This window comes from Gymnoscopelus microlampas, assembly GCF_963454915.1.
Source record: "Gymnoscopelus microlampas genome assembly, chromosome: 22".
In the NCBI taxonomy this organism is placed as follows: Eukaryota; Metazoa; Chordata; class Actinopteri; order Myctophiformes; family Myctophidae; genus Gymnoscopelus; species Gymnoscopelus microlampas.
The window spans coordinates 38,942,891-38,958,313 of record NC_139959.1 but is presented as its reverse complement, the minus strand read 5'-3'; the positions used below and the strand labels follow the sequence as shown (position 1 = coordinate 38,958,313).

General features: G+C 41.8%; 2 protein-coding genes across 2 annotated transcripts in view; both read left to right on the top strand.

The window, feature by feature from the left end:
• Positions 1-12,050, top strand: part of LOC311038625 (uncharacterized protein) — a gene marked incomplete at both ends in the record, with an annotated part of 30,524 nt that extends 18,474 nt beyond the window's left edge. The window contains 5 exons of the mRNA XM_084048197.1: positions 131-233; positions 1,362-1,428; positions 4,236-4,294; positions 6,773-8,881; positions 11,973-12,050. Of these exons, the coding sequence (XP_083904323.1) occupies positions 131-233; positions 1,362-1,428; positions 4,236-4,294; positions 6,773-8,881; positions 11,973-12,050 (2,416 nt within the window). The remainder of the gene's footprint in view (positions 1-130; positions 234-1,361; positions 1,429-4,235; positions 4,295-6,772; positions 8,882-11,972) is intronic.
• LOC311039299 (uncharacterized protein) overlaps positions 1-15,423 on the top strand; it is a 120,791-nt gene that overhangs the window by 37,007 nt on the left and 68,361 nt on the right. The gene's annotated exons all lie outside the window — the stretch shown is intronic.

The window sequence follows — 15,423 nt, the reverse complement described above, 5'->3', positions numbered from 1 at the left end:
CAGAACCAATACAATGTGTTCTCACCATCTTCTAGACCCCAGACCAGCTGAACAATAATCACTTCTAGAATGATGAGTTGAATCTGATGTCTGACTCTGTCTCTTTCATTCTCTGTGTGTTGGTGAGCAGTGTAAACGACATGTCAACAGGAGACCCAACTAAGGACATTAAGGACCTGGTGACTGATGCTCAGAACATAGAGAGGAACATATGTGAGTCAGCTAACAGCAAGGTAAGAACCTAATATGCTCTCCATGACATGATGTATTTACATGTATTAATGTATACATGAACGGTTCTAAACTGAGTCTAAGATTGTGTTAATTCAGTGACATAACAAAATAACAATATAAATAATATATATTTTTTTTCTCAACATAGGGATTCCAAGTAACCACAAACCCTAGCGGCCTTATTCTGAGGTGAACATTCAACAAACATAGCCGATCTATAAGCTTACAATGCATCACAATGCAACACGTGAGCTTTTGGATCGGCTATTTTTGGCAAACAGATTTGGTGTTGATAGAATAAAGCATCAGACCTAGTACAGAGCCCTGGGGGACCTCGTTCAACTATTTATAAAGGGTTAACTGTTTCACCTTCCGTTTTGTCCGTAATGTGGTGAGTGGAGTAAATTATGTTGCGACGTGGAAACTGAAGTGAGCAGGTGCCCTACGCCACCCGTAAATTATGCGCGTCCGCCGTGGCTACTGTGTTGGCGAGATGTGGTGTGTCGGCGTTGTGTTTACTCGATTACAGAGCTGTGGCTATAGCGTCAGCGGCGCGCGGAAGTGACTTGCCGATTATATAAGTAGATTTAAACTCTATATAATTACATTGAACAGGGTCCCTCAGGGGTCTATTCTTGGTCCCTTACTTTAATGAGTAAAAGTACTCATTTTGCAGAATGTCCCATTTTGCAAGTTTCCAAATGTATAAAATCATTTGAAAATAGCAGATCTACAAGCTTTTAGATCGGCTATTTTCAAACAGCCAAGGTATATAGGGATGAAATGGTTTGTGTTTTTTTAATAATAATAAAAATCTTCAAAGTAACTAGTAATTAACATTTTCAAATCATTGTAGTGGAGTAAAAGTATAATATTTACATCTGAGATGTAGCGGAGTAGAAGTAAAAGTATAGAAAATTGGAAATGCTCCAGTAAAGTAAAAAATAATTAAAAATGGCAATTTACTACAGTACTTGATTAAATTAACTTTCCACCACTGCTTATACCAATTACCTAGTGATGCCCTGATCTGTTCAGTCTCTGGAAATACAGTAAGTTAACGTTAATTCCAAACAATGTTAAGGAAACAGTTTGACTCGAATTGTCTGTTGATGTGTGAAATACAGGAGGAATACGACCGCCTGATGGATAAGAAGAGGTCTGAGCTGAGGGAGAAGAGTCAGATGAAGATGGGTATGGTTCCACACACGCACACACGCACACACACACACACACACACACACACACACACACACACACACACACACACACACACACACACACACACACACACACACACACACACACACACACACTCAACGACTTAAACCCCTAAGTCGTCCTGTCCCTTTTTTCCACTTAGACCAAATATTTTTTTCCAAAACTAGCAAGTGCTGTCACTGGATGTTTGTATATTTTTACATAAGGGACTGGACGTTATTTAGTTAGTTAGTGACCCCCCCTGAGTGACTGGAGGAAAATGCATGACCCCCCCCCCCCCCCCCCCCCCCCAATAAATCATATTTTTTATATTCACAACCAACAGTAGGAGGAGAACATAAAATTAATGCTGATCGTTTCTGACGTTTATTATAGGCCCTATTTAGCGTCCTATTTCACGTCGGGGTCCATTTGGTTCCATATGTGTCTTCTTGGGGTTACAAAGATACCCTAAACGAAAGAAAGATTGAGCAGCTATGTTCTATTTTTCATATTAACTACTAGTAGGCCTACTCGTTTACAATCAAGCTGTCGGGCGTGAGTTGTTTTCTCTCTCGCTCTCTCTGTCTGTCTCTCTTTTTTTCCTTCCTCCAATCATAAAGTCAGTTTCCATATGCAACAGTGCACACTGCATACAAAGCTTCATATCTGCATGAAAGCATCAAATGACCAAAGTAGACAAAATAGATACTAACAACCACAGAGTGCAAAGAAAGAGTAGCGTGTCAGACAAACCAAAATGCGACACATCTGGCAAACACAATAACGCACACGCGCGCGCACACACCGAGCCACCCCACAAACTTTACTCCACTCGCCTAGGAAAGTGTGAGTGTGCGTGCGTGTCTCAAACACCAGCAGCCAGCAGACGCATGCGTTATGTGCGTAATGTGCGCATGCATTGATAGACAACATTGTTTAGACATTATCACAATGAATATAATAGTGCTTTGCAATCAGTCTATTATTATTAGAGCCGTTGTCACGGGGAAAGTGCTATCATGTCACGGGGAAAGTGCTATCATCATTATAAGCCCTCTGCACCCCCCCGCCCCCCCCCCCCCACACACACACACACACACACACACGCACGCGCACACGCACACGCACACACACACAATCAGCTGTCACATTCTCTCAGAAAGCACTGATTGCAGTCGGCGCTGCCTTATGTCCAACCATACATTACATGAAGGCCAAACACAGCATACAGGGCATATATGAATTAACGCTATTAAAGCACTGCACGTTTGACTTACCAACATGATTTAATAGTGCTTTCTTTTAAGGCGAAGTCCTTTCAAGGTCGGAAACATCCAATTGATGCAACGTGTGATTCAATGGACAAGTTAAATGGTTCAGTCTGTTGTCATGAATCGATGCAGTCCCCAGTCTATTTATGATCATTTCCAGTTTGCAAATTGATCTTTCACCACTGATACACTGAGAGCAATGTCAACATTGGCTCTTTCAGTGGTACGATGTGTCAATAAGCAGCTCTCATATTTACATTTGATGAGGAAACTTGTGCGACATCTTTGCTCTGTCTAGATACAAGACAGTGTGTAAAGAAAGTCTTGTTAGCCTATTTGCAGTAGCATCCGTTTGTGTTGGTTGAAATATTGAAGACATTTTCAGTAGTTTTGCTATATTTTAGTTTTTTCTCTGCTGTTCTAGCCGCTTTTGGGCACGGCTGAGATATTTCCGTACAGTCATTTTGAATCATCCGCTGCCAACGTGCTACTGCTACTTGAAAACAAACGCCAGATGTTAAAAAGCAAGCGAATGATTGGGCGGGCACATAGCATGGGGCCCCAATGCTATTTTCTCCAGCCCAAATACTTGAAACTGGCGAATCTGGCAACATTGTTCACTGCGCAACTAAACAGAAGTGAGATTCCCACTGTGGGAGATACCATGTCAATTCACCATACAGGGTTATTAAACGCGATATAACTAGGGGAGTATAACACGTATGAAAAACTAAACATTTTTAACATGCATAATTCAATAAATTAAAAATGTATGACCCCCCTTAAAGCCAAAATAAAACAAACATGGCCCCCCCCCAGGGCTCAAAAAAAGGTTTGATGACCCCCCCCTATTCTGGGCCATACCAACCTCCGGTAAATAACGACCAGTCCCTAACAAGTTATGAGCTCGTAGATCAGGGGTGTCAAACTAATTTCGGGCTAAGGGCTGCATTGGATGAAAGGTGACTTATTGAGGGCTGTGACCACTTGCTGACGGCGTGTACTTTCTCGCAAGTTTACATACACAGCTGTCACTCGCTGTGTCACTTGTTTTTCAGCCTGTTGTTTCTGTCACTGCTATAACTACAGTAAAACAATATGCAATTCATAGCAATTATAGCAATTAAATTGCAGTGCCGTCATTAGAGGCAGTATGATTTTTTTTTTGAAAATCATGGGCCGTGAGTTTACAACCCTGAACAGATGACCTACAATGTAGATCATCTAATGTTGCCAGATGTTCACATATTTTCACAAAATGTTCATCTATTATGTCCTGTCCAGAATAGTGAGTCTAGTTGATGTGGTTAAACTAACATGTTCACACTGTGTCCATTTAACTCTTACTTCATACTGGAGGGGGAGGGGCCACCTCCAAGTATGATGTAAGAACAAAATGACCGCTGTGTGAATATGGTTAATTGAGTTTACAGTGATATTTATGTACAGTCATAAAACAATGTATCAGACCTCATGTCTTCTATACTCATCATGTGTAATGAATGTTTGTTTGTTGTTCTTCTGTAGAGATGGAGATGAAGTCCATGAGTCACACATCAACACCTCCTCTTTTTCCTGGTGACGAGGTAATCATAGTTTGGCATTTAGCATCTGATTTTATTTAGTTTTGACTTTTCTTTTGCTCTTTATTTTTTTTTCAATTTCAGTTTCTTTTTTATTCACACATACATCCTATAATACATTGCACAAACCAAAACCCATAATTTCCCTGTGTCACTGTGTCGGACTAAACACAACAACAACATATCAATGTCACTAACAACACAAGCCACAACGCGCACAATTACTTCACGCAGTCCGCAGGCTACTTCTCACTGCTCAGCACACATCTGCCCCCTCGAAGCATAATTAATTGCGGCCAACACACACTCACAACATTACGGCCGACCATGTTGTTCCTTAGCGTCATCGCTGACCACCGCCCAGCGAGACCCAAACACCGCGAGGCGGACAACATTTCGTGTACACCATTGTGTTACCTTTTATTTCCTCCGAGGTGGGAAGACTGGTGACGCAAGGTTAGTTCCCTTTAGCTCTCAGCACGCAGTTGCCAGGTTGCGCGCGCCAAATAAGCAATATGGTCTGTGAATTTTCCTCCAATTTGCCTCCATTCCTCCTCGCTCAAAGTCGCTTTAAACTCGCTTACAATTAAAGGACATGGCAACACTGGCCTTCTAACAGGGCTCACTGTCTGTCTCTCAGTCTGTCTGTGTCTCTCTTTCTATCTCTCTCTCTCGGCGAAAGAAAGAGAGAGAAAGAAAGAAAGACGCGCGCACACACACACACACACACACACACACACACACACACACACAAGAGAGAGGGGGAGACAGACAGAAAGAAAGACACGCACGCACGCGCGCGCACACACACACACACACACACACACACACACACACACACACACACACACACACACACACACACACACACACACACACACACACACACACACACACACAGTCTCTGTCTTTCTCTTGGCCAGCAGCAACAGGTCAGTATGTTTTTATCTTTCTTTCACTTGCTAAGCCATTACTTTCACGTCTGTGTGTGCGCGCATGCGTGTTCTCATTATTAAAAGACGCATCCAACTCACCCTCCGTCTGTCCGCATGCACTGTTGTCGCAAACACACAAAAACAGCGCTCATTTCTCCACACACATTCCTGTGTGTGTGTGTGTGTGTGTGTGTGTGTGTGTGTGTGTGTGTGTGTGTGTGTGTGTGTGTGTGTGTGTGTGTGTGTGTGTGTGTGTGTGTGTGTGTGTGTGTGTGTGTGTGTGTGTGTGTGTGTGTGTGTGTGTGTGTGTGTGTGTGTGTGTGTGTGTGTGTGTGTGTGTGTGTGTGCGCGTGTGTGTGTGTGTGATTATGGAAGACAAGATGACGATATAAAGGAAACATTCAGTCTAAATGTCCAGCTTGCTAATTCTCGCCTACTACTACTACTTTTGTATTTGAAACTTTACATTTGTCTAAATATTATAAACTCTCAGGACAGCCTAAGTACTAACATCATTTATGAAAAGGCTACTATAGGCTACACAGTGAAGTCGGACTGAATAATGACTGAAACGTTTTTTTTTTCTTTTTTTACTCTCTTGGTGTGGGGATTATCTTGCACAGTCGTTGTGAATTAGCAAACTGGACAATTAGACTGAATGTGTCCTTTATCCTCATCTTGCGCTAATGCACGCAACTGTTTTGCCAGGTTTTCTTTGTGTTGTTTCTCATAAGCGTGCATCCGTTGTCTGTCAACAACACAGTAGTCTGTGCCTTCACTTCAGCGCGCTGACTCTCTCCCCACCCCTCCCCCGTCCCCTTGCGCTTCAACATGTGAAAAAGCTGTTCGCCGGATTGACAGACAGAGCCAGACACACGGAGCGGACTCCCCACTACCAGGGGTGCTGCAGCAATATCTTATGCTATGATAAATATTGTACTAATGATGTTATATATTATATAACATCAAACATAATAATACATTATTATATCATAATGTCATATGCTGTATTACAGTACATAACACATATTTAACATATACATTATATCTACAATATACATATACATAGTATTATGACATATGAATACATACATATTTAAATATATTTTTAAAATAAACATAATATACACATCAGCCATAAATGACACAGTCTTTACAACGGCTCTTTCAAAGGGGTTCGCGATCATTTGTCATGATCATTTGTATCCAACGATTTTGTTGGCTAGGGAGCTAGCGGGAAGGGCGCCCGTAGGGCGCCCTGACCTCTAGTACAATACAATGCAGTAAATATGACGTTTCCAGATGTTTCTTTTTGGCAGCCAGCCAGACAGACAGACAGACCAGGAAATTGAACGGGGTCCCTCAGGGGTCTATTCTTGGTCCCTTAGCCTACCCTTTTCCCTCTGCACCAAATCTCTTCACCGGAAATAGCAGATCTACAAGCGTCATAATGCTTATGTGTAGAGATAAGAGTGCCATTTACTAGTGTGTCAATGCGGGCAATAAGGTAAATGTCCATGATTTAATTTCCTTTTCTCTTTTTTAGGGAACTACTCATTCCCATGTTGTCTCTGGGACTAAATTAAAAGAAGAGAAGAGGAGCTCTGTAAAGCAAAAAGGACGTCTCACAGCCTCCTCCTCCACAGCTGAAGAAGTGAAGCATAGTGAGATGGTAGACACTTTAGGTCAAAAGAAAGAAAAAAGCAGAGTAATGGTGTTCATTGGAAGAATGAGGAAGCTTATGAGAGGAGTGACACATAGTGAGATTAAAAAAACTTCACGTGAGTTAGATGTAGAAGAAGACAGAACACGAGTGAAGCATAGTGAGATAGAAGAAACTCCAGAGGAGACAAAAGAGTTGGATGAAGAAAGAGACAGAAGAAGAGTGAAGCATGCTACAGAGATATCTGAGGAGAAATCTGAGGGGACTCTGTTTGACCCTCCCTTCACACCTGGTGATAACCCTCCCATTCAGTCTCAGTCTCAACCCCAAATCTACCCACTGGAACCTGGCAAGCATCACTCAAGCGCTGAAACTCCTTCTCCATCAACTAGCACATCCTCTGACTCCACTCTCAACAGACCCCACATGGTTTCTTCACAGAGAACACAGGACAGAAAGAGAAGAGAAAAAGAGTTGAAGGAGACTGATCTTCTTTCATCAAATCTCCCTCTGCTTCCCTCTTCAACTTTAGATGAGTTAGATGAGTCTGCTATTCCCTATTTTCAAGATGCTCCACAGGAAGTAATTACACCCAACATGTATCCCTCTGTTGTTATAGTCTCCCCCATGTTGTCTTCCTCATCCACATCACAACAGTCCTCCCATGATTCCCCAGAAGAAATGATGTCATGTGACACAGCCTGTGATTTATCAACCACAGACCAGCCTGTTACAGAGTCACTGTCCTCCCCACATCCCTCTCTGGAGCTCCAAGATGAAACTGATCTAAGTTCATGCGTCAGTGGTTTGAGGATAGAAGAATCCATCTCTCTGCCTCGTTCTCACAGCTTACCCTCACTGAGCCAAATGCCATGTTTAGAGAACAAGACAAGTTTCAGAGCAAAGCGGTCCCACAGCGTAAATGATGTTACACTACTGGACAAAACACAGAAAATTACACCTGACATCATTGTTGTAGAAAACGAAGAAAGCTACAGGATCCACTGCACCCAAGCAGGACTGTTCCAATGCAACGTGACCGACCTGGTGTTTAAGATGAAGACAGAGGGAGATGTGACTTACAGGACAGTCCACTGGGACCAAAGGCTTCTATCCCAGCTTGGCACGAAGAGGCCTGCAGGACCACTGTTTGACATCAAAGGTTCTCAGGGGTCTGTGTGTCAGTTACACTTTCCACATTGTGAGATCCTCTCCATGGGTGGAGGCAAATCCTTGTCTGTTCTCCATGTGATGGATGATGATAGCTTTGAGCTGATCAAACCCCATATGATCACAGAAACTCATGTTATCATAGATGTAACTGGATTATCTCCATTTGGTATCATCATCGAGAAGTTATCATGTATGATGTTCGGGCCCCGTCCTGTCCATGCATTGGTGTCACTGTTTTATACACCACCTATTGATGATGATCCAAGTTCAATCCTTAAAGTATTGTTGCTACCTGGGAATGTTGTGCAGCATGAAGTGATGAACGAAAGGAGGAACACAAATGGAGAAGAGATTCACATTGAAGTGCCTCCCTGTAAACTAATCCCAAAGCAAGAATACACCCTCTCCACTTCCCCTCAAGATGATTCCATCATTGTTCTACCAAATAAGGTAGAGTTTGAAGTTGATGAACTATCCTACCACAATTACAGGCCAACATTTATCATTAATTTAGAGAAAGGTTTTAGCCATGTTCGGCTGCTTCTAAGCAACAGTAAAACCTCCGTCTGTGAATGGGAAGGTTATGTGAAACTATCAGCTGCTGCTTTGAGAAAACAGCAAGTTCAACACACACTGAGTCGTCCAGCAGAAGACAGACTGTTTGATGTGCGGAGCAGCTTCATCAACAGCGTTTCAAATCCTGTTCTCAACGGTGTCCTGGACGAACTTTTCCAGAAGAAGGTGATAATGCAAGAAGAGTATAATGAAGCCCGTGTGAAGCACGTGCCACATGAAAAGGCTCGTTTTGTCATCGACACAGTGAGGAGCAAAGGAACTGCTGCAAGTTCAAGCATGATATTGTTTCTCCGTGAATCCTACCCATTCCTCTCTGAACATCTTGGGTTGATGTAAAACTGTACCAATGTACTTATGTTGGACACACTGAAGTTGGATCATTACATTTAACTGTTATCTTTTTTATGACATGATCATCCAGAGCAACTTCAAAGTAAACGAGCAATGACAGGTGCAATGCCTTGCTCAAGGACACTTCAACAGGGTGCCTGGCTACGGCATGGACACACATTGACTGTTTCAGAGATTAAACACAGGATGTTTCAACCACGACCTCAGGACACAAAGATTTGACAAATGCCTTTAAAATGTTTTAACTCATGAAGTGGAATCATGTGTCTGACTTCTGTTTATTCAGACACCTGATGAAGGTCATGGACAATGTTAAGTGGACTGTGTGAACACATACTGTTTATAGACCTTATTCCTGGCCACGCCCACTGTCTCCGCTCTAATATAGGGAGGTGGGGGGTAGGGAGCCCCATGTCAAGGGGTTTCCTGCATTACCTGCTGTTGACATAGCTACAGCAAAATGTAAATACATGAGTCTATGGGCAAGAGGATGCCTGCAAAAATCCATTTTACTCCCTGCTCCCCCTGACACAGGGAGGTTCACAGAACAGCTATTGTTTAGACCTGGTCTCTTCACTCTGGTTTGCACTAAACCCAGACCATATCTTCAACACAGTCTACTGGAAAAGAGGAGTTATGGTAGAAATATCATGAGCTGTTCTGAGAGAGGTCCATGTCCCTCTGGCTTCCTCACCACTAGCATATATATCATGATAAGAAGACATCTGTACCACCTACTCCCTGTTCCATCCTGACAGGACGTCTGGAGATACATACATATGTACAATAGACCTTTTGAGTATGCACAGTGGACACATAGCCCTTATTAAACACCTGTAGAATATACAATCATATTAAACTGTTCTAATCTAATATCCTTTCCTATTCATTGGCTATTTCGTCCTCTTTGCCTGGACACTAAAACAATCGAAAGCGGAAAGACAGAAGTCAGAACATATTGGATTCTCTACTGGAATACGTTCTCTTGGACACTGAGAATGTGTCCCAAAAAAAAACTCAGAGATTTCATGGGGATGTGGAGAGTTTGTTAACGGAGAACTTTTCCTTCCTAAGTCTCTACAGGACATTTAACTCATTGACTGCCAGAGTTAAAACATCATCTATCGTCCCCTTATCAGCGAAAAGAGTGATTGTACTGTACCTTTAAAAATTCATGGAATGGACTCGAGAATGGACTAGATTATTATGTATAAGCTTGTACTTTGCAGAGATGGAGAGCTTTTTGATGCTAAAGGAAGACTGTTGGATTTCTATTACAACTATTGTCAACCAGAATTCTAAGACAATAGTTTCTCCTGGATGCAATATATTTAATCCTGGACACCTGGAATCCTCTATATAGATTATTATAGAGTATACTACAAAGTATTTTACAATTTAGGAATGAAATTGTTGCTGATATTTCTAAAAGTTCCTGTAATCAATGATTCTGTATTTTCAAGTAAAACCTATATTTGTTCTTTATCCAGACTCTACTTTCCTTCTTTTCTATTCAGCCCTTGATGTGTGTAAATGTGAACGGTGTGGTGAGTAAATCAACTCAATGTACAGCTAAGTTGTAAATTTAACTTAAATTGTTATTCTTCATTGTTATCATTATTATTATTTAGTTATTATGATTATTGCTTTAGTTTGTGATAAAGAGCCATTATAATCAGGGGCGGCCATAGCTGAATGGTTAGTGAGCCCGCCTAGGGAGCCAGAGGCCCTGGTTGCCCCAGGTTCGATTCCGGGCTAGGTCAGCATATGTGTCGATGAAATGAAATTTGTCCCTGAGCAAGACTCTTAACCCCTAATTGCTCACAGGTTCTCATTGGAAACAAGACTGCAAGGACTTTCATGAACGACCTGTTAAAAGGAATTATCCTTATCCTTATAAGACATGCTTTGGAATGTGAGCTTCTCCACAGTGAGTAACTAATGTAAAGATGCATATAGTCAGGGCCGCACGAAGGGTAGTAAGAGCGGTGCGGACGCACAGGGGCCCGCACTTGGGGGGGCCCTGCGAAAAGAAGAGGAAAAAACGTTTTTTTCAAATGTATTATTATTAATATAATATAACAAGATTTCTGGAGATTTCTCATTCTAAATCAAAGGACATGATTTATGACACATCATGGTTATGTTTTATAATAATAATCAAAGTCTACAAAGTAACTAGTAACTAAAGTTTTCAAATAATTGTAGTGGAGTAAAGGTACAATATTTTCCTCTGAGATGTACTGGAGTAGAAGTAAAAGTACTGAACATTGGAAATACTTCAGTAAAGTAAGAATAACTCAAAATTGCACTTAAGTACAGTACTTGAGTAAATGTACTTAAGTATTTTGCACCACTGTAACTATGGTTACCTAGCCAACGAACCTGTACGATGTGAAAGCCTTTTCTACAGAGGGGAGCTTAACCTAAAGCAGCTTCTTATACTCACCACTAGGGGGAGTCAGTGTATCACAATATGTGGGTTGAATGTATGGAATGGTCAGTTTAAGAGGATGTTTAAAAAGGACATCCTTAGCTGTTATAGAGTGGTTGAATGTATTCATTAATTAAATTATTCTTTTTATACTTTAGTTGTGCTTAGACAGGGGGTCTGGGACCCCTAGGGGGTCCTCATAGTTACTGCAGAGGGGGGGGGGGGGGGGGGGGGGGCTTCATCTCTCTTTCAGCTAAGGGATCCTTAGGCTGGAAGACGGTGTGTGTGTGTGTGTGTGTGTGTGTGTGTGTGTGTGTGTGTGTGTGTGTGTGTGTGTGTGTGTGTGTGTGTGTGTGTGTGTGTGTGTGTGTGTGTGTGTGTGTGTGTGTGTGTGTGTGTGTGTGTGTGTGTGTGTGTGAGAGACCATTATAGGCCTCATTGTATCATGAAGGCAACATCCAGAAACACTTTCTCTTCCAGCCCATAGGGGGAGCCACTGCCACACATGTTAAAAGGTATGTGTGTCTAACTGTTGTTTCCCTGACACAGATTCCTCAGCTTCAACCCACACCTTACACAGCTCGGCCCACCCGGCCTGGCGGGGAGGAGGGGCCCCCTTCTGGTTGACGTTGTAGACTCACATACACCAGTGGTTCTCAAAGTAGGGTCCGGGGACCCCCAGGGGTCCTTAGGGGTTGTTCCTGGGGGTCCTCAGCAAAAGTTGTTAACATAGCATTCCAATCATTTTAACCACTTTATCCATTTATATGTTGGCTATTCAAAGAATTGCAGATCTACAAGATGTACGAGCTCACACTTGGTGCCGAACTGCGAGCTTGTACATCTGCTATCTTGGAACATTCTTGAAAAATATCAAAAAAAAGTTTTTATTTATTTGTATAAATCCTTTCTTCTGTACATGGGGGCCCTTGACTTAAAAAAGTTTTGTTTTAAATAAAAAAATGGAGTAACCAATTATTTTTTACCCCTTTTTTCTACCCAATGTAGTCATTATGCCAATTCATTCCTCCACACACATATTTGTGTTGTCACTGCTGTTGTATCCTACTGACTCACCTGCCAGTGAGGAGCCCCCACCAGGAGGACCTAGAGCCTTTCGTCCTTACTCCTCCCGCCCAACACTCCCCGCTGACAGGCTCCGTCCCCGTCCCCCCCGCAGCCCCATAGGTGTACGTGTAATGACAATTATCCCCCCCCTCCTCCCCGCCCGGAAGGAGGGGAGCGCTATGAGCTTGTATATCTGCTATTTTTGAAAAACCTTGAAAAAGTGTGCATATCTTTGAATATTGATATTTTTTTTTAAAGAAGATTAACTGATATCTTTTTGCTTTTGGGGGGTCCCTGGCACAAAACATTTTCAGATGGGGGTCCGCGGCCAAATGTTTATCAATTTAGGGGTCCATGGCATGAAAAAGGGTTGAAAACTAGTTGTGAGCTTGTAGATCTGCTATTTTCAAACATTTTAGTACTTTTACTTTTGGTACTTTAAATCTATTTTGATACCAATACTGTTTTACTTTTACTCAGGTAACATTTTGAACACAGGCCTTTTACTTGTAACAGAGTGCTTTTATATTGCAGTATTGATACTTTTACCTAAGTAAAACATTTAAGTACTTTTTCCACCACTGGTGGTGGGCAGGGACTTTAACCACTGCACCACCCCGAGCGCCCGACTTGAAAACGTTTGAGAACCAACTGAAACATACATTTTGGTTTGAAATTTTACACACCGCCATTTTAAATGGCATTGCATTGGACTTCATAACTGTTTGTTTATTTTGCTATAATATATAAAGTACAATATATACAAAAGCTCCAAATAGAGAGAGAGAGAGACAGCCTTATGTTCCAGCAGCCAAACTCTCTGCTATAAAAAGCATTCTGCTGAATGAAGCACATTCTGTGTGTATCTGTATGACAATACACCGAGCTTATAGCCTCACCCACCACCATACTGACACCTCTGTGTGTGTGTGTGTGTGTGTGTGTGTGTGTGTGTGTGTGTGTGTGTGTGTGTGTGTGTGTGTGTGTGTGTGTGTGTGTGTGTGTGTGTGTGTGTGTGTGTGTGTGTGTGTGTGTGTGTGTGTGTGTGTGTGTGTGTGTGTGTGTGTGTGTAATAGTCATGATGAGTCATGAGTGGGAGAGCATGTAAGGAGAAAGAGAGAGAGAGAGAGAAAGGTTCACTACTGAACTGCTTTTCTGAGCTTATAGAGTATCATGTTTTCACTATGTAGATGATCATGTTTTTATTTTTTTATAAAAAATAATACAGACTAAAAAAACAAAAGGTAGGCCTATATAGTCTCTACAGTTTATAAACTAGAAAAAGTGTTCCTCGGAGCACAGGTCTCCGCCAGGACAGGTAGGTTATTGTGGGCCAGCGATGTTCGGAATCGGCCAATCAGGATTGAATATGAAAAATCTGACGGAACCGTCTTGATCACATGACTATAGAGATAATATGTACCGATTTGCATGATGTTTGGACACAGCGCCGTAGGAAGCCATTCCCAGTTGGGGGGGATATATTTGTACCGGCCCACAATTTTTTTCAGGTTTTTCACCGTTATTCCCCTTTTATTTCGCGGTTATTTCCGTTTTTTATTGCTTTAATTCGGTTAATTCGGTACGAATCCCCCCTGTCCCCCCCGTTCCTACGGCCCTGTTTGGACAACATTTGTAGGAGTAATATAAAAATACAAAGTTTCGCAAAATTCGGCCTCCTGGTGGCGCTATAATAGGGCAATGTGAATCCGAATGTGGGTGGAAAGTTTCACCCCAATCGGACGCTGCGTTCATGATTTGCGTCATTTTGTTCAAAACAGGCCCCTCCTGCAACCTTCAAAGCCAATCAGAATTGAACATGACAAATCAAACAGATCCGTCTTGATCACATGACTGTAGACTAGAGATCATGTGTTTGAAATTTGGATAAAATCTGAAGGCTTAATATCCAAAATGTTTTCCCTTGTCTTCTAGGGAGTGCACATACAAAGTTTAACACAGATCGTGCAGTTATAGGTAAAAACATGAATCGGCCTGTAATAGCGCCAGTGCGCCACCATGAGGCTGATTTGAACATTTTCAACTGGCATGTCTTCCTCTGCTTAGTGAGAATGTACGTGCAACATTTCACGGAAATTGCATCTGATGTTCATGATTTGAGGCATTTTGTTAAAAATGGAGCTCTCGCAAACTTTGGATCCATCCAATCAGGATGGAATATGAACAATCTGAAAGACCGGTTCCGTTTAATGACTAAATAGATGCTGTGTACCGATTTGTGGGATTTTTGGACAAAATCTGTAGGAGTACTGTCAAAAAATGTGTTTTGCACAAATCGGCATCCAGGGAGTGTGTGTGCACAAGCCAACGGTGCCGGAGATTAGCTGTTCAGAGACAGAAGGACACACGGACGGACGGACAGGGTGCAAAACATACTCTCTCGCCATGCCTTTCGGCCTGGTGGAGATAATAATGCCCTATTTTATACATAGGCTATTAGAAAATAGCTACAAGCTCACAACGTGTCGCATTGCGACGCGTTGTGAGCTTGTAGATCTGCTTTTTTTTTTTTTTTTTTTTACATTTTAGTACTTTTACTTTTGGTACTTTAAGTACATTTTGATACCAATACTTTTATACTTTCACTCAAGTCAATTTTGAATTTGGGACTTTTACTTGTAACAGAGTACTTCTACAGTATTGATACTTAAGTAAAACATTTGAGTACTTTTTCCACTACTGATAATGTTGCTTATATATTGTAGTCTAATGTCAAGAAAACAATCACTTGGGGATATATTACATTTTTGCCCACAATGTATCAGTGATTGGAACATGTAGAAGGATATTATATATATATATAATTATTATTATATGACATGTTGATTCATCAATCAGATCAGATGTCATTCATAATGTCTTCTGGGGAGGAAGAGCTATTTTGGGGGGCTTCTGTCTTTTCGGACGAGTT